Below are 23,247 nucleotides of genomic sequence, written 5' to 3'. Positions count from 1 at the left end.
GTTTTATTAATAAGAGTAGGCCTGGATCTAATACTATGGAAATAGCTATTACACACAGCCTCAAGCATTAATATCCTACTTTTAATATCATAGTGCACACTCAGATCCAAATAATCTGAAGCACTGATGAACAATGGGTTTAATTGTTCTGGTGCTGTGGTTAAAGGCATTTAATCAAACACGTCTTCATGAGAAGACTGGCATGATACATTCATTTCCTATCAGGCACATGTGCTGTGTGAATCATTCATGAGTAAATGAATAGTTTGAACAGACACGGAGCTTGACGTGCCCGCGCTTGTCAGGTGGGAAGTTTTTAAATGCGCGCTCAGGGATCAGCTGTCCGTCTCATCGCTGAGGACTAACGGACCGACAGCATCCTTAATATCCACCAGACAATAGAAAACAGAGAACGCAGCATAGAATCTTGTTTCTTGGATGTGGAAAATGAAGATTAGTTGGATCTTTCTTTGCGCAGTTTGCATCTGGTATCCAGTTCACGGAACAGTCCGATGTAAGTGAAGTTATTCTGCCTGCTTATTTATTCATTTTTGACATTATGATAGTGTGTTGACAAGTGGTACGTTAAGTAGGCTGGTACTAATTTGCTTTGCAAGCGTTGCTAAAATCTTGAGTGATTTGTGAGCATGGCTTTTATTTAACTTAATAATAAATTCAGTCCAACAAAGCTTTAAGGTGTGAAAGTGGGTCAAATAGCAAAATAAGTTTGGGTATTTAACATTTCTTCATTTTTTCAGTTTGCTCTGTTTTTTATTTAACTATGTAAAATGGTATGTTATTGAGGTGTTAGTCCATTTGGCAGCATATTTTAAAGAAACACTAATGACAAGTGATCAAAAAGCCCATTTTATCTGTATTTACTGAAGATTATAATTACAATGAGTGTATAGTGTAACAAAAACTACTGACAAAGTTAGCCTATTGACTCATACATCCAATCAGATCATAATAATAATCTAATCATATACTCATCATAATCATAGTGTTCAGCTAGGGGGAAAATCTGTTAGCCAGATAAATCAGCATGATTGAAATGGTAATAATGATAATCCTCTATTATGAATGCCCTGGTCTAGCCTCCATCTAGGCAACTTTCTCCCCCAAAATCATAAATAATTCATAATTCTATAATTATTATACATGTAGTTTTTATGACTTAATACTAACCGAAATATGTATTTATTTATTGTTATTTTGTATCCCACAAAAAAAGTATTAATAGAGGACAATTGAATTGTATCTTATTTCTTCGTAAACATTCTTAACCTAAATTGTTGTTGACCCTCTTCACATTTCGAGGGATCTCAGCCGTCATGTTTGGGTAAATCTCAATAATGTTAGTGGTGAACAGGAGACTAGCATTACAGCAAATATGATTTTTGCATTTGCTCTAATAGCAAAAAAAATTTAATTTACGAGAGCATTTTCATGACTTTCTAAAAGTGGAAAAAAATCTGAGAGATTGATTATGGCAGTCAGAAGAGAAAAATATATCACACTCAGAGTCACTCCCTTACACCCTTGAGGCAGTGCTACCTAGCTTTTTTAGACAAGGTAATACATCACAAAGTATTGTTGAAATGTACAATTATAATAAGAAAAAAAGAACATATAAAAAAACAAAAAACTAAACTTATCGAAACTGGAACACAACATCACAGTCTGTGTGTAAAAAAAAGTCCTTGAGCCCTGTAAGGATGACTGTTGTCTAACAGCTGGGTAGTTTTGTCTCTCATTGAGAGGCTGTTGTTGCTGCCTGGCTGTGTTGCTCACCTGTGAGGGACCCTGATGTTGCCCCGTTAGGAGGAATGGAATGTCTGTTCTGAGTGGATGAGGTTTGGTTCATGCTGACTTCACATTACCTCATAATACCTTTGCGATATATTACTTACAAGAGTGAGCATGTCCTACCCACAAAGCCAGTCTATTATCCAACATCCATTATCGTCTGTGTGTTCAACACACTGTAGGCCTGGCTGAACATGGACTAGGTTGTTTTATTGCAGGTAATCATGGTCTAAAGTGTTTGCACAGCTGAGGATGTTTCTGCTTCCCTTTTAAAAGTTGTCCAGCCCTGGATGTCCGGAGTGTCTTTCAGATACTTGTTGATCCTCAGACATGTATGGTTTTGTTATTGCATTCTCTGATAGCTTATGGTTTGTGGCTTTGAGTAATTATCTGTATAATATCCTGGAGAGTGAGTGAATATACCTTAGGGTGGGGTGTAATTTTTAGCATTTGTGGAGATTGTTTGTTTTTATAGGTATAAGTCGGTCTTTAGATGTTACTTTCCCATGCTCACAGCAATACCACTAAAAACTTGACTGGCACCAGTTAACTTTGACAATGTACTGCGATGCTATCTTCTCAAAGACTGTAAAATATCTACTTATCCAGCACATTCCTTAACTACAGAACATCTTTATAGGTGCCTGCTTTGAATAAGGAAAATTTATTGACACCAAGTAACCCATCTTGGCATGTTGTCTTGCAGCCTCTACCTGTTCATGTCATGGTAAGGCACAGTACTGCAGAGAAGATCACCTGGGACTCTACTGTATAAACTGCCAGGGAAACACTGAAGGGCGGCACTGTGAAAACTGTAAGGAAGGATACTACCACCAGAGGGCAGGAGACAACTGTGTGCCCTGCAACTGCAACACTGAAGGTGAGCTGCTACTTTGAGACAAAGTGTAATTTTTTTTTTTACTAAAAGAGAGTTCTTACAAAAATTAAAATGCATTTACTTTCCTTTTATGTTCCAAGTCATACAGAAAAAGAATTGTCATTTTTGATGAACGGTCATTTAGAACAGGGGGTCCCAAACTTTTTATTTTAAAGGCGCACCCCTGAGACTTACTTGAAATTTACTTGAAGTGCCCCCTGAGAATTTCAGTTAATATTTCAGTCATTTAACAGCACATTTGCATGTTTATGGTTCTTTGATGGTTAAAATTATTTAGCAATTATAATATCACATATGACCTTTCATCTCAAAGGTCATATTCATCTAAAGTATATTTTGTATCAATTATATTACAATTTCAGTTTTATGAATGAACCACTCATTTTAAAATCTTCCTGGTCTATTGATATTTGTTATGACATCCGCTTCAAACATTAGTGTGCACATGATAACATTAACTCTGCAATAAGCATATCCACTTCACCAGCTCTTTAACAGTGATGCTATTGAGCTACCACAAAAATGAAAGTTCAAAGACAAAATTCTAAAGATCGCTGCACATTCGTTTCTCTGATGCATAAGGTTTATAAGCATAGTGGACGGTTTTACAGATGTGAAACGTAGTCAATTTTTCTTTTACTAATGTTTGAGAATCTGGCACCAAAAATATTTAAATCACATTTTGTCGCTTAATTTTGTTCAAATAAACGATACTTGCTATTTTTGTTATTTACTGAAAATAAGTTTGTCCACTTAATAGTTTTCATATATTTGTGGGTCCACTCTATATAGTAAAGATGTACAAAATGCACATACTCTGTTCTATTCAGGTTCTCAAGGATCAGGGTGCAACAATGAGGGACAGTGTAGCTGTAAACAAGGAGTTTATGGAGACAAGTGTGACCGCTGTCGTGATGACTCTCCAGTCACTGCCAGTGGATGTGAACCTTTGAGGTGAGAACAGTGAGCCTTACATCTCTGACTGGGATCTAACCATTACTATGCAGGATTATTTGGTTCAATCAATGTTCTTCTTATGCAGGCTAATCTGTCGGTCACGTAACAGCGGCCGTCTCACGTATAATGCAGAGGAGTGCCTGCCCTGCTTTTGCAATGGCCATTCAAATGTGTGCTCCTCAGCTGAGGGATATTCCATTCACAACATCACTTCAACTTTTGAAAATGGTGAGCTTGATGTGCAATCTCTGATTTTAGTACATCACGTTTGGTTTTAGTTGTTGATTTAAATCAAATGCTTGTCTCATCCCACAGGACCTGAGGGCTGGCGAGCTGCCACTGCTCAAGGTTTGAACCCTTCTCAAGTGCAATTCAGGTGGTCTCCTACTCACAAAGACCTTGAGGTTATCTCTAAGGAGATATTTCCTGTTTATCTGTTTGCTCCAGGTATGTTGATTACATTTTTTATTACTTTCATTACAATCAGTGTTTTATTGACATTTCTTTGACTCCTGTGCTTCTGTGTTTAATGTAGCATCCTACCTGGGGAATCAGGAATTGAGCTACGGTCAGACACTCAGCTTCTCTCTGCGTCTGGACAGAGGTGTCCGTCGTCCTTCCATCTCTGATGTTATCCTAGAAGGAGCAGGTCTTAAGGTGTCTGCTTCGCTTGGAGACTTGAGGACTGTTGTTCCCTGTGGCAAGAAAGTCACCTACACATTCAAGTGAGTCAGATAATTTTTAATAACTTGATCTTTACTTTTTTTTTAAGAAATGTGAGTGGTGCTTACCTTGTCCTTGTTCCTGCTTCTGTTTAAGTCTATGAATTTTTTAGGGATACATGGTACTGTATATGGGTATTATATCAGTTATTGGCCAATTTTGTGGTGTTTTGATTGTTCTGTTTATATACAAATGTGACAAATGACTGAGTCTGATAATAAATATTCTAATGCATATCATACTTTATAGACTGGACGAACAGCCTGGCAGCAAATGGAAACCTCAGCTCTCATCCAAAGAATTTCAAACACTTCTGAGCAACCTTACAGCTATTAAAATCAGAGGAACATTTGGTGAAAATGGTGAGTGTTTAATCTTTCCACTCTATCACTGATCTGCATTGTTGGCAACAAGTCCACACGTAACATAATACAGAATAAAAGAAGTGTATATCTGCTTTCACAACAGGACGTGGTTATCTGGATGATGTCTCTCTGGTGTCAGCTAAACTGGGTTCCGGCACCCCTGCCACCTGGGTAGAAAAGTGCAGATGCCCTGCTGGTTATGATGGACTGTTTTGTGAACGCTGTGCCACTGGATACAGGAGACGTTTCCCTGGCCAAGGCCCCCAAAGCCCGTGCGATCCCTGCTCCTGTCAAGGTGGAACATGTGATCCAGAAACAGGTTGGTTATTTTAGCGTTTAACGCATGTTGGTGTTTTAGTTATGAAGAAAAGTCTTAGCTGAGAAATGTGTATTTGTTGTGTTTACAGGAGGCTGTTACTCGGCTGATGAGATACCAAATCTGCAGATGTGCCCTAAAGGTTATTATGTAAACCGCCAACAGTCCAACTCCTGCCAGAAGTGTCCTTGTCCCGAGGGAGAGGCTTGCTATGTTAATCCAGGAACCCAGGAGGTGATGTGTGCTCGCTGTCCCCGGGGGATTACAGGTGAGGAACAGAGTAAAAAAACAAGGAAACATGACGCAGATGTTCTTAAAGGGATAGTGCACCCAAAATTTAAAAGTCTGTTATTATGTACAATGTACATGTATAATAAAATAATTTATATTATTATTATGTATAATGCCAAAAAGTACTATAAAAGTAGGATTATAAAAGTCAAAACATTAGTAGAACATTAGCTGAAATTTAAATGGAACTATAAAATAACTGTGAATCTTATTTCTGTAAGAGTGTAGACTACATTATTGTGCTGTTAATCATAATGGAGGGATCCCCCATATTTACTAATAACATTTTTTTAGGCTCTCGTTGCGAAATCTGTGATGACGGTTTTTATGGAGACCCTCTGGGAGAGTATGGCCCTCCTAAACAGTGCCAGCCTTGCCAATGTTATGGCCATATGGACCAGAATGCTGTCGGCAACTGTGACCGCCGGACAGGAGAGTGTCGGAAGTGCTTGGATCACAGCACCGGCCCCAAGTGTGAGAACTGTGAAGATGGATACTACCACAGTTACCCCACAGAGCCATGTCAGGGTATGAAAAAATAACTATAACGGTCACAAGCCTGAATATACAACACTTTCTCATTCCCAACTCGTCACATATTTACGCTTGGTCAGGACCCCTTAGCGTCATTTTTCGACGCACAGGGATATCCTTTTAGCGTCACTTTTCGACGTGCAGGGTCCTCCTTTGGGTTATACTTATTTAAAGAAATGGAGGGCACTGCATGTCGAAAAATTATGCTAAAGGGGTACCCTGTGCGTCAAAAAGTGACGCCAAAGAGTCCTGATGAAGTGGCAATAGGTGACGAGTTGGGAGTGAGAATATAATGTTGCTAAACAAGTGAAATGCAAAATCCATAATAGTGAAAGTCACCTCTGTTTTGCTCTTTTCTCCCTGTAGTTTGTAACTGCAACCGACAGGGTTCTGTGTCAAATTCATGCAATGATAAAGGACAGTGCAGGTGTAAGGAAGGCTACGATGGACTCAAGTGTGACAAATCAACATGTCCTTCCTGCTTTAACCCAGTCAAGAACAAGGTAAGACTTTGCAGAGCTCAAAACATTTATATGATATGAGGCGTAATGTACATGAAAAGTTTTGATATATTTACGATAGGAAATTTACAAAAATTTTACTTAAAAGAAAAATCAATAATTGTGACCTATACAATGTATTTTTGGCTATTGCTACAAATATACCCCAGCGACTTAAGACTGGTTTTGTGGTCCATGGTCACGTATATAAATATAATATAAAATATGTGTATGAGTGTGCAATTTAACCATGAGAAAATAATGATCATTTAATATCATGTCAAAATAAGCACTTTACACGCTGTGTGAAAGAATAAATGAGCGAGTCCTCCTGGATTTGATGATTGTTTATTATCTGGAGAGTGATATAACGGTATGTTGCTTTGGCGCTGATCTTACTGTCTGTGTGGGTGGAATTAAATGTGCTGTTTTCCCAGGGACCAACACGCACAGAATCTGACTGCTGTTAACTCTAGTACATTTACCAGATATGTATAACAAAAGAAAAAAAGCCTGTTCACTCAAGGTTAAAAATGATTGGAAACATTAAATGATGGCATTTGCTGTAGTGTTGGATCCAGTCCCTGCACACCTGTTAAAGTAGAGATATATGAACAAATGTTGATGGTAAATAAAAGGAAAACATTGTGTTTTTTTATTTTTTATTATCAGATAGAGGTTTATGCAAGACAGCTGCAAGAAATGGAGGATTTATTTAAAGGATTTGGAGGTGATGATGCTCCAGTCAACGATGCTCAGATGGAACGGACTATTAGGGCAGCAGAGGTCATGGTGCAAAACCTGGAATTTAGAGCAAATGAACTCACAAGTATGAAAATCCTTTTTTTTTATATATATATATTGTTTAATTCATTTTGTCTAACTAGTTTATTTAATACTGGCTTTTTATACAAAACAGATACAGAGAAACAGCTTCAAAATAAACTGGCGAGCATTAGCCGATCCCAGTTGAGAGAGGACAGAAAAATGGAGGCTTTGTTGACAACAGTGGATGGGGTCAGAAACAAGGATCAGCAGTACAGAACAGAAGTTTCAGAAATCCGTAAACTCATCAGTGAGATCAGGTTAAAACTGCAACAGGCCAAACGGGACATCCAACAGGCTGTGAGTATTTCATTACGATAGTTATATGGGTGTTGTTATATTAATATGGGTGTTTTTTAGCTTTAGGTTTTCAGTGTTTAGAGGTGACACCACCTAACTATCACATAGAGGGTTAATAAAAGTATAATCATTGTTTTGAAAATTCTCAGCATTTCCCTCATTCCCTGTATGTCTATTTCAGGAGTTTCCCTCAGGTGATGCTGTGCCAGGCGCTGACACCTTGTCTGATTTGGTTGAGAGAGCTGCTGATCTTGCTGAGCAGTAAGTCATGTGTTATTCTCAAAAGCCACAAACAGTGAAACAACAGAACAGTCGAGAACCATTGCGTTAAAAATGCCTTTAACCACTGACTAGACTTCCACGTTTCATTTCATCTTTGTTGTGCATCCAAGATGTGTGACTAACTGAAAAAAAAGACTGACTGAAGGGTGTTTTCTTGCCAGGCACCAAGGTGAGGCAGTGACAGTGGAGATGATTACAGCCAATTCTCTATCAGAATCTGAGAAAGCCCTAGACCTCATCCGTGGTGTCATCAGCCGAGAAAATATAGTCAAAGATGAGCTCAGAGACCTCAAAAAACAGTAAGTTGTTTTTGTATTAAACCAGATCATCGAAGTATTTACCTTCATCGTGCAGAGATTAAGTCTGACCTTACTTTCTAATGATGTTGTTTTCAGGTATGAAGCAGATGTAACTAAAGTGCTTGACATGGATAGGAAGGCTGTTCTAATTACTGATGCAGCTGGAAAGGAGAGCGGAGTGGCTCAGAACACTCTCAAACAGTTATCTGACCTGGAGAAGAAACTTCCAAAGCCCCTGACGGTAGTCAATCTGAATGAAATATTTATGTTTATAGACGAGTTTAAATAAAAATAGGGGAATACAGGAGATGCAAGTCTTTGTTCGAACCCCCATTCACTTCCACAAAATGTTTGCTGTTCATACTGGAGTCTATAAAAATACACATTCTAAAATGAACAATGTGTACTATAATCTTTCTGTTTCTGCAGAAGGACATTGCTGGTGTGGTTTCCAAGTTCGATGGTCTGAAGGGTATGGTAGAGGGGAATTTATCACAGTATCAGGACTTTCAGAAGTATATGCTCAGTGAGCAGAAAGAGACAGCTGATCTGTTAAATAAGGCCAAGAGTTTCCAACAGGTAAACCTGATCCTCTGTTAAACATTCCTGATAGTGTAGATGTTCAAACCGATAATTACAAAGAACAATATAGTCAACCAAGAATTTGCAACAAGATTTATGCATCTCTGTGCAAACATTGAACATTAATTGTTGTTCCAGGGTCAACAGGAAAATTAACAATTCATTTTGCTTTATTTAAGGTTCAAGATAAACTTCTTACCAGGGCAAATGCAGCTGAAGCAGTTAAAAATAAATCTCTGGAAATCTTTGCCAACAACAAGGATAGTCTGGATAAAACACTAGAGACGCTCAAAGGTACGGATGAACACTAGACTTCTACAAGCTATTAAATATTATGTATGCACTACAGTTGAAGAGTTTGTCAGTCAAAAGTTTTTAATATTTTTGAAGGAGTCTCTTATGCTCACCAAGTTTCACTTGTTTATTTAACAGAGACAATGGACAGTCTATGACTGCCCCAGAATTAGCTAAAGAGATTATTTAATCTGCAGTCGCTGTTATTATTACAATAACTGTGTTCTATTTTAATGCATTTTAAATTAAATTTATTTCTATGATGCTGCGTTTTTACTTACTAGCCATTGCTCCAGTCTTAAGTGTCACATGTTAAAAATAGATGTGCTGCTTAATATTTTTATGGAAACTATGATACATTTTTCAGGATTAGAAGTAAAACAATATATAATTTTTGTCATAATAAATATCTTTACTGTTACTTTTGATCATTTTAATGCATCCTTTCTGAAAAAAGTAGTACCTACCTGAAATTTTGAGCAGTAGTGTATATATCTCCAGATAATGTTGTCACTTAAGAGTGGAGCAACACAATCAACCTTAACCCTTTTTAAAAATATGTATTTCTCTATTATGTCTTTACTCAGGATTTGATGACCAGATCAGTGGAAATAAGGATCTGGCAGATGCCGCTATTAGAAAACTTCCTGCCATCAATGCCACCATCCAGAAGGCCATAGCTGGCAACATGAAGACTCAGGACATTCTGGATGCAATGTCTACTCACTACAGAGATGCTCAGGATACTATCGACACTCTTACAAGCACTGCAACCAAACTAGAGGTATGGTGACCCGTTACATTTGTGCTTACCCATTTTATTTAGTAAAAACAGTATTTGTGCCATTGCCATTATTATGTCGATTTCACAGAGAGACCAGTTCAGTTTCTCACAAAATCTGTCACTAGCTTTACTAAATGACCCGAGTTGAGTGTATCTATTTGAGTCGTGTACAGACAATTTTGAATGTGCTCACAGGGCGCTTGTATGTGTCTCCACAGGGAATGTCAGCTGCTCTTCCACCCTCTTTGGATATTTTGGAAGCTGCCACTAAATTGAAAAAGGATGTGGATGGACTGAAGACAGGGGCTTCTGTAACTAGAGACAAACTGAATGAAGAGAAAAACAAGGCAAAAGCACAGATAACTGAAGCAAAGAATGTAAGAATATCTGCTTACATTAAACTCTTTGAGAAATGACATGTAATTGTGGAGATGTAGGCTAAATTTTATTTTCTTTGTTATTAAATCAGGCTGTCATGGAATCCACTGGGGCACTTCAAAATGCAAAGAATGCCAGGGATGCTGTTAGTGATACTTTAAATACAATCACTGATATTATGAGCTCACTAGGTAAGTTATAACAATGATTCATTACATGTAACACAAGCAGTTTATATAATATTATAGTATTAATATTTTGAATTAGCTTTTGTTCAGTGTGTTTATGTTTAGTTTTCAATTTATTCAGTTTAAGTTTTAGTCATTTTATTTCGTGCTTTTGTCATTTTTTGTTAATTTTCTATTTAGATTTAATTAATTTTTTACTTCAGTTTTAGTAATTTTAGTACTTTGACCTATTTTATTTCAGATTATGCAGCATTTTAAATTGTTGTTGAAGTTTTTTTTCTCTTTTGTTTATATTTTAGTTTAGCTTTATTTCAATTAATAAGAACAGTTTTAATAGTTTATTTTAGTAAGATAAAATACATTTTGTAGCAACACTTGTTAAGTGTGACAAGCTTTGTCAGAGAATTTTAGTCTTTTCTATAAAATATCACTTAAAACATTTGATAATGGCAATCCAGTTTTTTATCCCAGTGATGAGCAAGGATTCACCATGACTGTAATACTGTTTTCCAGGAACTTCTGGGGAAATTGATGACACACGACTGGCCGAGCTAGAGGACGCCGTCGCTCAAAGCCGCAGCCGCGTGGAGAAGGAGCTGAGGCCCAGACTCAGGGAGCTGGAGGAGAAGGAAGCCCAGCAGAGAGCCACCATTGCAGGCATGATCAATGACATTGACACCATCCTGGCTGACATTGCCAACTTAGAGGAGATCCGTAAAAGCATTCCCAATGGCTGTTACAACATACCACCTATTGAAAGGCCTTAAAGGCTTTGGGTTCCTGCAGGGCCAAATCACAATGTTAAATAGTTTAATCTATGAATTTACTGGCTTTACATTTTAACTAAAGAAAGTTTTATTGCCATAACATGATTTTGTACTATGTGAGATTTTTTTAGTATTTATTTTTTCAGTTTAATTTGTTTTTCTAATTTCTAAAATTATTACTGTGAAGTTTGAAATGAGGTAAATTATATTTCTGTTTTGCATGAGTGCCAAAAATATTTCATTTTGGTTGATTAATAGATAAATATATATCATATCTAACATCCAGTTACTTCTCCATCTGCTTCAGCATCTAGTGAAAAATGCACAAACTAACAATTCTCATTCTTTTGTGTTCTGTTCTGTTTTGTTTTATTAAATTCAGTATTGTCATCAAGGACAAGAGTTATTTTCATGGCAACATACTTTTTCAGTTTTTTCAATGCTTATTGAATAGCCACTATAAAGTAGAAATATATTCATATAAGACATTATGCAGACACACTTACACATGCTTTACACCATAGACAACTAACTAAAAAAATGAATAATATTGACCTAAAATTAAGATCTAAAGTTTTAGCATCTTAAAAACAGAACCTTATAATGTTACATGGTGTTTTATATGTTTACAAGGAGATTTTTCTCTATAATCAAGATAAAAGCAAGAGGGCAATGAAAATACAAGAAACAAACAATATCATCAACAATATCTATTTTTGTTGCTTGTGATTTTGAATGAAGGCATGAAGAATGCAAGGAAGCAGTGAAGATTGTAGAGCTACAGGAAAATGCAGCATGCCAAAACCATGAAAAAATATATTATTTGTGGTGTATTTCCCACTATTTTTTAATGAATTTACATTAAGAAAACATTGTTTCCTAGTGATTCCTGATACACTAGTTGCTATAGTGACTGCTCAATGAAAATGGAAAAGATCATGAATTTATGTTGATACAAACAGTGAGGTATCAGTGTGTGTTTGATGGTTCTCTGTATATTAGAGAAGTATAATCCATTCAAAAAATGAAATGGGGGTGTTAGAGTTCTCCTTTAATGTTTGTGAGAATGGACATAACCAACAGCAGGTACAGTAAACCTAGTAAACGCTGGGTATGAAGTGGTTAAACAAGGAATATCTAATAAAGGCTTTACAATTTTGAAGATTACCATTCTGGCTTCTAGTTTCATTTATGAAAAGTCTCTGGTTAAAATGATCAAAATTAAACCATTTTTTACCTGCGACTTAAAGCATTATCATATGAAAAACAATAATCAGAGTAATATATTGAAGTCTTCTTCATATCGTAAAGCCAGCGCCTCCCATAAACTCCCAAAATCAATTATGCACAATATACATAATTCACTGAATCTGTTATTCTTCTCATTAAATACACTTTGATTCATTTATAAAGGTTGTGTAGATGTGCAGCAGATTGACATTTCATGTCAGCTCAAATCATAATTGAATAATTTAAAGGATATTCCAACTTTAAAAAGAGTTTAAAAGCATAGACTTTTTGTCATCTCTTTTGTGATCTCTTCACAAAACAAGCGGAAGTGCAAAGAATCTCATCCTGAAACGAATGGTTTGATGCACAGGCAGTGACCGGCTTTAATAGACATCACATCTGTGGCATGTTAGCAGGTTAATGTTGAGCAAAAGGAGCTGAGGAGAAGTAAATGTGCACGAAAGCAAAGTAAATGAAATTGGCATTCTTTAATGTGCAACCAAATACTCCACGTATACATGAATGCACATTGAAGACAAAACATTGAGGCATAATACAGTATGTGAGATGTTCTCTGTACATACAGTTGATTGATGAGTAGAAAATGTATTTAGAGATTAGATGAGACTAAGCACAGTTTTTTGCAAACATTGTAACCACAGACTACGGTCTACGTGGTATTTTAAACACTCATGCGCTGAAAGAAAACCCTTAGGCATGCAACTACAAGAACAGAGAGTATTAAATCAACAGCAAAGACCGACATTATAGCAGGCAACGAATTATCTAATTCAATCAAAAACATTCTCTTTCTCTGTCATAATGGCAGCGAGGCTCTCTCCTCTTCCTCCTATTGGGCACCAAAGCCCACCCAGTCCCTTAAAGCTGATTGGTGGAGCAGATCCCTCAGGCACAGTGCTGTACATCCCAATGAGACACGCATAAGAGGGGAGGACAGATTAATGCTCCTCTACATGGAAAAGCAGTGGTAGCACAGGAGGATTATACTCTAGATTACACACAGAGAGACAGACAGGGATGACTGACGGCTTGGAAGTGGACATCCTCAGCCTATCCAGAAGCATTGATGTAGAGTTGACTCTGCAGGATGTAGTCGATGACAGGCTGGCTCAGGTAATCTACCACGTGACCGTCGCCGTGCTGAAGAGCCAGTCTGGTGAGGAGAAAAGCAAGAGGGTTACAGTATATAATGGAGAGATGAATTATGTGTAGACAGCGAGAGCACGCACCTGCTCTTGGTGGAACTGACGACAGACATTGGGTGGTCGATTTCATCCTTTACCACGATTATATTCTCCTGTGAGAGGAAAACCGAAGCCGTGTAAATATCACAAAACAGCAAATACGCTCTAAACTGCATGCATTTACTGTGTACTAAAACAACTACTAAACATTAAATAACTTACTAGGTTGTACCCCACACTCCCTAAATAATACCTTATGTTTTCGAAGCACAGATGAATGGTTCATTATCCTTTCTGTGTCAGCTCCATCCCGAGGAACCACCACTATCCCAAAATCCCCCACAATCACTTCCATCTGGAAAAATATTATAATCTCATTTTTAGTTCAGTTTTACAAAACATATCTGGAATTGTATTAACAATATTTTGTATGCTAAAGATACATTGTTAGTGCCATAATTTAGATATCAAAACTGATGCTATTTACTGTATTTATATATGTCCCTATAGTGTCATTGTGCATCAGTGCGTTATTCTGAAAAGTTGGTACTAATTTCCTTAATCCATATCTTGCACAAAAATGTAGTGCCTTACATATTATATTCATCATTTTTATACAAACGTTAGTACATTCGTATAATTAGTAACAAAAAAATGCATTACTTATTATTAATATATCTATATATATATATATATATATATACTTATATGTAAACTTAATTATTTTATTTTATTTGCCAAAGCAGATTTTCTCATTTTTTATTTAGTTTAACTTTAGATTAAATTTACTAAATGAAACTGAAATAAAACCAACAAAAACTATATAGTCATATTTTTTTAAATAAAACAAATTAGAGCTGATAAAAAATGTAAAAACTGTAACTTGAATGCAATGTAAGTCGCTTTGGATAAAAGCGTCTGCTAAATGCATAAATGTAAATGTAAAACACTAATAACTAATAATAAAAATCCCAAAAGACAACTAAATGACTAAAACTTTAACTAAAATTCAAATTAAAACAGAAAATATACAAATAAAAATGAATTCAAATTATAATAATATTATCTCAATGATACTAAATCACACTTAGTAGAGTGGAAATCACAGTTACATCATACTGCCAGTAGGTGGAGACAAGTGAACTGCATACAAGCATACTACTCTTAGTATTTTATTATCTTTCTATGGCAAAAGAAGTAAGAGTAGTTCTGAATTCATCACTTGACTTAAAAGAGTCACTCAAAACACAAATTCGGAAACAAATCAAGTGATTATGTGTATGACTGAGTAACTAAATCGCTCACTTAAAAGATTCATTTCCCGACACTTGATTCTGCTTTTGCTTTGACTGGAACTATTTTGTAGGTGGAGAAAGTCATTCAATATTAACTTGTTACTTATTTGGCTGTTAATTTAAGCAATATCATAATGGCAACTGTGCCTTGTTGGTCTGAATATACAAGGTGTGATTTGCTTCATTTAAGTGAACATACAAAATATGCACTAGAATAATTTATTTTATTATATTTAGAGGTTTGTGTCTAAGAAACATAGAGAAAGAGAAAATTAATGATATCTTACATCACTTTCGTTCCACAAGCCAGGGATGCAGAAAGATTCCAGGAGATCGCTGCCACAAAGGAGCAGTATACGCAACTCTGAACAAACCACAATCACAGTTACACATCACACCATAAAAAACACAAGACACACTAATGAGATGTTTTTCCTCCGCTGTGGGGGTAAACACAACAGCTTTGATAAGATGAAAAAGAAACAAGTCACATTTTCCCCATGAGGAGGAAGAACGAGGCCCTATACAGCACACAGATGCCTTCTTCACAGTATATAGACAAACACCATCACATGACTTCTAGAAAGATTTAGACTGTTTTGTCTATTTCTCTGACAGCTGTTTGTCTGTCTTTGTCTTATTTGATGTTATTTATATTTTCTTGAGGAGAAATATACAGTGAGTTTTTTTCTCTCCCTGAGCAAACTCAGAATTTTCTGATGATAACTTAAAGTGACAAGCAAGAACTTATTTGAAAACCAAAAACCAAGGCAAGGAAAATCACATTGTCTCACCAATTTCCTCATAGCGCATTGCAGTACCAAGGTTGGCATTTTCGTCTGTTCAGAAAAATCAGAAAAGCATGGGAGGTCACAGGGATGATTGATTCATTGGAAGTCATTGGAGTCATGTAAAATTGATACACTTCCTGTGTGAAGCGTATGAATAATTCAAAATAATTATACGGAATTATGTGATTTCTACATGAACCAAACCACAAAGCTGTGGCATATCTTTGTTACTGACATTATTTATTTTGACACAAATGAAAAGGGGTTGAAATGGTGACATTAAAATGACATGCTTGAAAGTCTGGGGTGGTTAATTTAATGCATTCATTTGGTGTGATTAATTATTTACAAATCCAATAAAGAAAATGAACATAAAAGTTAAATAAATAAATAAATGGACTTTTTGTAATGTCTATTCAGTGGTTTTGTCTGTCATAATAATGTCTTGAATGATCTGTGGGTTTTTAACAAATATTTGTATATGTGATTTATTGTGATCAATGTGATTAATTACTTTTAGAATTTCATGTAATGGATACAGTTAAAATGTTTAATAAGTTTCCCAGCCATTGTAAAAATTAAATGACATATGAAGGACTGTTTCTTCTACAGAGTAAAAAAATAAAAAGGCAATTGTGACTTTTATCTCACAATTGAGACTTTTTGAATTGCAAGATATGAGAATTGCGAGATTTAAACTCAAAATTTATATTTATAACTCTGACTTGCTTTCTTGCAATTAACATTTATTTTGCATTTATATCTCGCAATTCTTATTTTTTAGTTTACATCTCACAAAAATGGAAACAAGCATAGTCTTCTGGGGGTTTGTTAGACTACTAATCAGTTACAAAATTAGTGTGAAATGAGTCATGGCACACATCCCTAATATGTTTATGAATATACCAACTTACCAACAAAGGTAAAACGCTCCATGTGTGGGCGTACACAGCAAATTTTGCCGAGACTTTCACTCATCTTTCCCCAGAGCTTAACTGGAGAAAAAGAGACATAAGTCAGTCATGAAATGCCGGTTCTCCAGAACCCCAAACGTAACAAACATCTGAACATTAAAAAATCACTTACTAGCCACAGACTTATTAGCTGTGTTTTGGTAAATAGTAGAAGTTTCATTTTGGGGCTGGCCAATCACAGGGGTTGTGGAAGGTGTGTTCACGTTGGACAGGATGCACCCTGTGACTCTCTGCAGAGGAACAATACAGTTTATTACATCGAGATTAAGTGCAAGTAAAAATTTGATAGCATTTAGACCAAATTTGGGACTAACCTTCATTAGGTCTCGGTGATGCTCCAAAACACTGCAAGTGGTCTGCCAGGTGTCCTGGTAGCACTCCCAAGGATCCACTCTGCAGAACACCATTAATCCATCAAATATTTTATGCCCATTCTACAATATATATCCATCATCTATATAACTCAAGACTGCTGACGTATATGTAAATGCTGCATAGCATTCTTATGAGGGTGTAGCTGAGATGTATTCTGACTGATTGACAGTTACCTTATCCAATCAGAAAACTGAACTGCCAGCTGACACATGGTGAGACGATGTCTGCTTGAGACAAGGCCCTAGAAAAGCAGAAAAGAAACCAAAACAAGGCAAAGTGAGTCCTCAAGGCATCCACCTACCAATAAAGGACATTTCTGAGCTTCAAACAATATTCTTAGGTTTACATCTGCTTGCTGAAAGAAAGAGAACCCATTTGATCAATATAAAAGCCATTATTCAAACATTTGCCTTTTTTAGATAATCAGGGTTCAAAACACAATGATTTCTAGAATTGTTTCTTTCACACGCGTTATATCTCTCCCACTACAAAGGATTTAATTTGGAATGACTGAATCCTGCTTTCTAAAGCATTTATTATTCATATTTGTTGTCAAGAGAGGAGATAACTAGGCCAAAGTTCTTTTTAATTCAGAGTTCTGTTGATAATATTAGAGATGATTTGTATGATTCAGATTAAAAGCTTTATTTAAACCATTGTTCTGCAATGCAGTTCAGTAGGAATCCATGTGGAATCACAGATTTCGCAACAGGTTCAAGCTGGTCATGCAGATTCACAGTATTTATCAATAGAAACCTGCTTGGTTTTAAAGTGACTTCTGTTAACTTTATAATAGACATATTACTGTGTAATAACTGTGTAATAGACCTATAATAGACCTATTTTTCCACAACATTCGTTAAAGTGCCGGCACCTCTATTGATGTAACAGTCCACTGTGTTTGTATGACTCTTTTTTGCAGGTTACATAGATAAACCAGTAGATGATGTCAAGTGACCATCTTATAAATGATGACTGAGCCATTGAATCATTTACTAAACTTATATGTTCAACAATACTGATTCATTTAGGGCATGAAACAAGTGTCTTTATAAATAAGTCACTGAATCATTTCTTCATTCCAAAACACTGATTCATTCAGGAACACCACTACTTGTGTTGCTCAAAGATTCGCAGTGGGGCAATGTCGGGGCTATGTAGTTGGCGAAGCAAAAATAGACAAAGCAACTGGTAAAGTATCTATATAAAACTGCAAGTTTTTCAATATATACTATACATTTTTGTTCACTGAACTGCAATTCTACTGTACATGTGACGTTGGCCTCAACATCTACATGGGTGTGAATGTGATTATCTACAATATAAAAATCAATAGCTCTCTGCTCCTGTGATATTGCTTGAATATACAATACTAAAATAACTTTAGACCTTAAAACGAACAGATTCTCTTACCGATTTGCCATAGGAATCATGTACTGGTGAGATGATACCCCCAATCACAATGAATCGTCCAGTCTTGTGTAGGTACTCTCTGGCTTTTTCTGCAAAACAAACAGTTTAGCTTATTAGCTCATGAGCATTTTTGGTTTTCTGTAACACACTTTATACCTTGTTTTAAAGGTGGCTTGGATGAAAGGAATTTTCTTAGAGACATAAAAAAGCGAAACAAGGCCTTTTAAGTGAGGACAGCACCTCGGTTTTAACTCTGATGACTGATATCTGATTTCTCTCACGATGTAAGCAATATGTTTCATCTGTATAATATAACCTCACACCCCCAGCCCATCAAAATGTTGACAGAAGTGAATGTCAGAAACAAGATTTCCTGCTGGGGAATATGAGGCAGACATAAAATGAAATAATCTGAACAAATCTCTAAAGAAAATATCTCTAGTGTGCAAAAGAAACAAAGAAAGGAAAAATGAGGCCACGACGAAAAGCAGAGGCAACAGAAACCAAGATATTCAATACTCAATAAATGAAATGCTACCATTTAAATGTGTTATATTTAATTGTATTTTTAGTAGTATAAGATATCCAAGCGGTTCAGCATGATACCACTGATCTCCATCAGAAGCATTGCTCAGAATAAGCCATAAACCCGTTCTTATTTTTGTACCTCAAAATATGCAGAGGCATGCAGTAGGAGAAGGAGGCTTAAAAATTAGGTCACAGACACACAGATGCTTTTGCTACAAGGGAAAAACAATGGAATTGTATTGATCAAACTGTGGTGGTGGTACTCCTCATATTGCTTACGCTCAGAGAAATACAGCTGCAGTAACTGAATTAACGAAAGTACAAAGCTCCTAAGGTTTTTTGTTTTTCCCCCCCTGCTATGTTTATTGGCACACTGAAACATGGAGATGGACGAGCCAATGGAAGAAATCTCTCTCTGAGTGTCTTTTACTTTCCCACATGCACTCTTAGCTTCTATATCACAAACTGTATGATGGTATAAATCATGCTTTTCAGTGCAAACAGCCAAGCTTTTTGAAATTTACTTGACTTTGTTTTAAAAATACAAATTAATATCTATAGATTTTTTAACACGTTCTTCTTACCTAATCAAACCTTACCCGTCAAACTGTTATCACAAAGTAGACATGCATTTTTCAGACAAATTCTTAACATTCAATATTCTGTCATTATAGAAAATACAATGAAACAAATCAAAATAAACATCAGACAGTAGTAAACATCTTAACATTTGAAAATGCATTGCATTTATTCATGTTTTATACCTATAGTCCCAAAACATGGGTCACATATCAGTATTAATTGAAGGATAAATCAAGCTGAAATTTTGATTATAATTTTGAAGTCATGAAGTATCAAACTATTATTTCTGAGAAAGACCCCATGGATATACCCAAATGGAACATATACAGGTTCATTTATGTGATTATTTTTTCCTTTTAACTACACAGGGTGGGTTTATTAAAATGGTGGTCTTTTATTTTTGCATTATTATTATTATTTTAATATCAAAAATGTTTATGGAGCAGTGACTTTCTGTCTTAATCATTTTAATAATTAAAAAATAATATTTTTTCAAGCTTTGCCATATATTGCAATATATTGTCGGATAAAGGTATAAACCATTCATCCCAATACTGAATTGAAAATTTAATTGAATGTTTAATTAACTACCTTCTTTTAAAGTAAAATGTAAACTAACAACAAACGGCAGTGATATGATATTACACTTTCAAACACTTTGAACTGCATTAAAGAAGAAAGTCAAGATGAATCTCTGAAAACTTGTAAAATCAAGTAGACATGACAAATTATTTTGGGAAGTTAAATGGATGCAAACATAAATTAAATATTTAAATGCATAGATTAAACCCATAGCATTAAATTCATTTCAATTGCCATAGGCCTAAATTAATATCAAAACCTCCTTCATCATTAGAAAGGCATAAGTGACATTTCACCAAAACAAAAATTTGACCATAGTTTGATCTGACTTTGTGTACTGATTTCAGTTGTTTATAATGATGACAGTACTTTTGCCAGTAGAAAGAGCTCATAAAGAGCTTTCATTTGATATATATATATCTCCATTTCACCAAAAATGTCACTTGCGCCCTTCTGGTTCTCACCCTAGTAATGTCCTATATGACGCAAGAAGGTCGGTCTATAAAGTCCCTTAACAGGACAACATCCAGGTTTCAATGTACTTATTCACATTACGTTACATGTACAGTGTAGGTTGTTATTTGTCTTCACATAAGCGCCCTAGCATGCCAAGCATCCTTTGCAGAAGTAATGATTAATTACACTTGTTGAAATATCATAAATCATAGTTAACCTATACTGCTTGCGTCCACAAAACCGTGAATGAATATAGCGATTTCTTTGCTAAACCAGCGGCTGCGCAGCATCACCATCTGAACCGAGAGATGAATTGATCATTCTGGTTTTGAAGCCGTCGCCCATTTCAGCACCTTCGCTTTGGACAGCGATCGACATTAGAAGAATTCATTACAGAAACATCTAATCGATCACCGAGCCTGACTTCACAATGTCTGAAATCATCACGGTCACCAAGAACCCCTTTACATACACATACAACACACTGCTAAATTAAAAATCAGCTCGCGCATCATCCACTCCCTCCAGAACAGGCGAAATACTTACCGAACATATGAATGTGTCCTTTCGTGATGGGGTTGAAACTTCCACATGACAGCAAAATGACATGCGTTTTAGTGGTCTCCGTCATTCTGGTTGTGGTGATCTATCGGTTTTTAACATATGTCGCGGATTCTAAGGCCTTTTGTTTTGTTGTGAGACCGCAGCAAGAGGCGAGGTTCATTAGGCTGCGGCAGGCGCGAGAGGCAGAGCGTCACTGTGATCCGTTCCTGCGCACTTAAAGGAACATGCGCGTGAGCATGAGAATCAACGCTGTCGGTTCTGATTCATCTTAAGATTCTATTTCTTCTTAACGATTCCGATTCTTTTAGTACTTCTTATTTCAGTAGTCTCATTACAACGTGACAAACATTTTCAGATTTAAAAAGAACATAAAATTCCTGAAAAAAAGTTGTGCAACTTTTTCACAGACATTTGCAATTGTTACTTGCAAACCTGTGCCCATTTAAAAAATACATATTTTGATTTCACTGCATTATGTTTATTCATAGAAAATTACAAAATCACACAAATCAGGGTTTGTTATTGCAGTAGAACAAACAAATAGATAAATAAATTATTAAATTATAAATAAATTAATATTAATTTTAAAATGAAATTATTAATATTTTATGAATTTCATTGCATTATATTAATTCCTAGAAATAACAAAACCACACAAATTAGGTTTTAAAATAATAAAGATAATTTATTAATGTCAACATTGCAAGAAAAAGTCTGTAGAAAAATGGAAAAGATATGTTAATTTTCTACATTATCTACTTGACTCTAAAACACAGCAATGCATTATTTGAAATGCAGTAAAACACCTGTGAAAATCAATATGGAAAATTCCTTTAACACATTGTGCCTTATTTTCTTACAGACTTTTCTTCGAGTGTACAGCAGAATGGCATCCCCTGTGGGCAAATTGCACTTGCACCCCATGTTTGTCAAGACTAAAAATATTCAATACACACATGTGCAGACAAGCAGCCAAGAGAGACAAGCCAGTGGCCCTCATTAACACTGACTGTCTCTGTCTCAGACTAAAGCTCCTACGGCTCTAAGAAGTGAATCATGGATCAATTTGGATTTATCTCTCTCAGACTCAAACCAATCATAACTAGTCATTAGCAAATACTGTCCAATATATTATGCAAATGTCATTAAAAGTCCAGCTGCTAAACCAAGCTGCTTGGACTACTCGCTTCAGCTTGTATTATTCTCATCTGTAAGTCACTTTGGATAATCGCATCTGCTACAGTCAATTAATAAATGTAATGAATTAGTTGACAGCAAATATAGAAATGTACACCTCAGTGCAGTTTTGAATCAATGCCATTTTTCCTTAGTTCAGCTTTAGTTGTATTCCATATGGAGTCTTGTAAAGAATTAGATTTCAAATTTTTCCTCACATATTTGGCATTGCAACAGTAATGCGTTTATCAGCACGACAAACACTGTCCTTGATGACAGGCATTTGAATATGGAAGCACTACAGTCACAGTGTGACTCATCAATTGCAAAACAAGCTCTCTAAAGCTATCAAATGAGGAAAACAACTCAGTTGAACAAATCATTATGAGATATTATGCATTTTTTGGTTGAAATTGTCTGTGATGCAATTTGTAGGCTTGGACAGTTTTGTGGCTGTTTAATTTGCTAGTGGCCTAGTTTTGTGTACATCTGGCAACCCTGAGCATCATTCATTTATTTGTTACACTTTTTTCATTTTTAGTCTGACAATACTCATTAAAATATAAATTAGAGGTTTAAACTCAGCAGAAATAATTTCACAGTAGCAGATTTGTATTGCGTTTAGTGTACATTTACATTTAGTCATTTTGCATCTTCAACACCATGAAAAAAAATCAGCCAACTATATAAAAACTGGAATCATTTAAGAGCTGTTTGTGTGCAAATAGAGCTGCACGATTCTGGATAAATTGAGACTTTTTTTAATGGAGTTTGTACACTGTAAAAAAAAACCCTGTACAATTTACAGTAAAAACCAGCAGCCGTGGTTGCCTTAATTCTACAGTAAAAAATACAGTAAGAACATTTTAGGTTTTACGGTTTTAACTTAAATTTACAGTTAAATACCATAACTTCAATAACTGATATAATGTTAATATACCAACCTATTGAAGTGCTGAAATCTGTTTTGTATCTTTGAAATAC

The 23,247-nt window shown here is 35.7% G+C and overlaps 2 protein-coding genes across 2 annotated transcripts; one reads left to right on the top strand and one right to left on the bottom strand.

Moving 5' to 3' along the window:
* The first annotated feature begins 345 nt into the window (after window positions 1–345).
* Window positions 346–12,261, top strand: LOC306881880 (laminin subunit gamma-2-like). Its single transcript, XM_079436216.1, has 22 exons — window positions 346–514; window positions 2,516–2,689; window positions 3,538–3,661; window positions 3,750–3,892; window positions 3,980–4,111; window positions 4,200–4,389; window positions 4,637–4,749; window positions 4,856–5,071; window positions 5,160–5,336; window positions 5,654–5,887; window positions 6,260–6,396; window positions 7,066–7,222; window positions 7,313–7,518; window positions 7,700–7,779; window positions 7,962–8,099; window positions 8,196–8,340; window positions 8,529–8,678; window positions 8,861–8,975; window positions 9,563–9,759; window positions 9,978–10,136; window positions 10,229–10,328; window positions 10,839–12,261. The coding sequence occupies exons 1-22, from the start codon at window positions 439–441 to the stop codon at window positions 11,090–11,092; spliced, it is 3,417 nt and encodes a 1,138-aa protein (XP_079292342.1). The 5' UTR covers window positions 346–438; the 3' UTR covers window positions 11,093–12,261.
* LOC306881881 (nicotinamide/nicotinic acid mononucleotide adenylyltransferase 2-like) lies at window positions 11,467–21,282 on the bottom strand. Its single transcript, XM_079436217.1, has 11 exons — window positions 21,070–21,282; window positions 18,376–18,464; window positions 17,136–17,203; window positions 16,902–16,980; window positions 16,700–16,817; window positions 16,528–16,608; window positions 15,617–15,661; window positions 15,110–15,186; window positions 13,781–13,882; window positions 13,573–13,640; window positions 11,467–13,496 (listed from the first exon to the last, which is right to left on the bottom strand). The coding sequence occupies exons 1-11, from the start codon at window positions 21,152–21,154 to the stop codon at window positions 13,394–13,396; spliced, it is 915 nt and encodes a 304-aa protein (XP_079292343.1). The 5' UTR covers window positions 21,155–21,282; the 3' UTR covers window positions 11,467–13,393.
* Window positions 21,283–23,247: the final 1,965 nt, after the last annotated feature.

Source organism: Barbus barbus, assembly GCF_936440315.1.
Source record: "Barbus barbus genome assembly, chromosome: 15".
Lineage (NCBI taxonomy): Eukaryota > Metazoa > Chordata > Actinopteri > Cypriniformes > Cyprinidae > Barbus > Barbus barbus.
This window is presented reverse-complemented; position numbering and strand designations above follow the sequence as displayed.

What these genes read in the sequence shown, in the direction of transcription:
- LOC306881880 (XM_079436216.1), top strand. Translation starts at nt 439, where the DNA reads ATGTGGAAAATGAAGATTAGTTGGATCTTTCTTTGCGCAGTTTGCATC. An exon ending in AGGAACATTTGGTGAAAATG is followed by an intron (nt 4,750 to 4,855) that starts GTGAGTGTTTAA and finishes CTTTCACAACAG; the next exon opens with GACGTGGTTATCTGGATGAT. An exon ending in AGATAACTGAAGCAAAGAAT is followed by an intron (nt 10,137 to 10,228) that starts GTAAGAATATCT and finishes TTATTAAATCAG; the next exon opens with GCTGTCATGGAATCCACTGG.
- LOC306881881 (XM_079436217.1), bottom strand. Translation starts at nt 21,154, where the DNA reads ATGACGGAGACCACTAAAACGCATGTCATTTTGCTGTCATGTGGAAGT. An exon ending in CAGTTTTCTGATTGGATAAG is followed by an intron (nt 16,981 to 17,135) that starts GTAACTGTCAAT and finishes GGTGTTCTGCAG; the next exon opens with AGTGGATCCTTGGGAGTGCT. An exon ending in GGAGCGTTTTACCTTTGTTG is followed by an intron (nt 15,662 to 16,527) that starts GTAAGTTGGTAT and finishes TTTTCTGAACAG; the next exon opens with ACGAAAATGCCAACCTTGGT.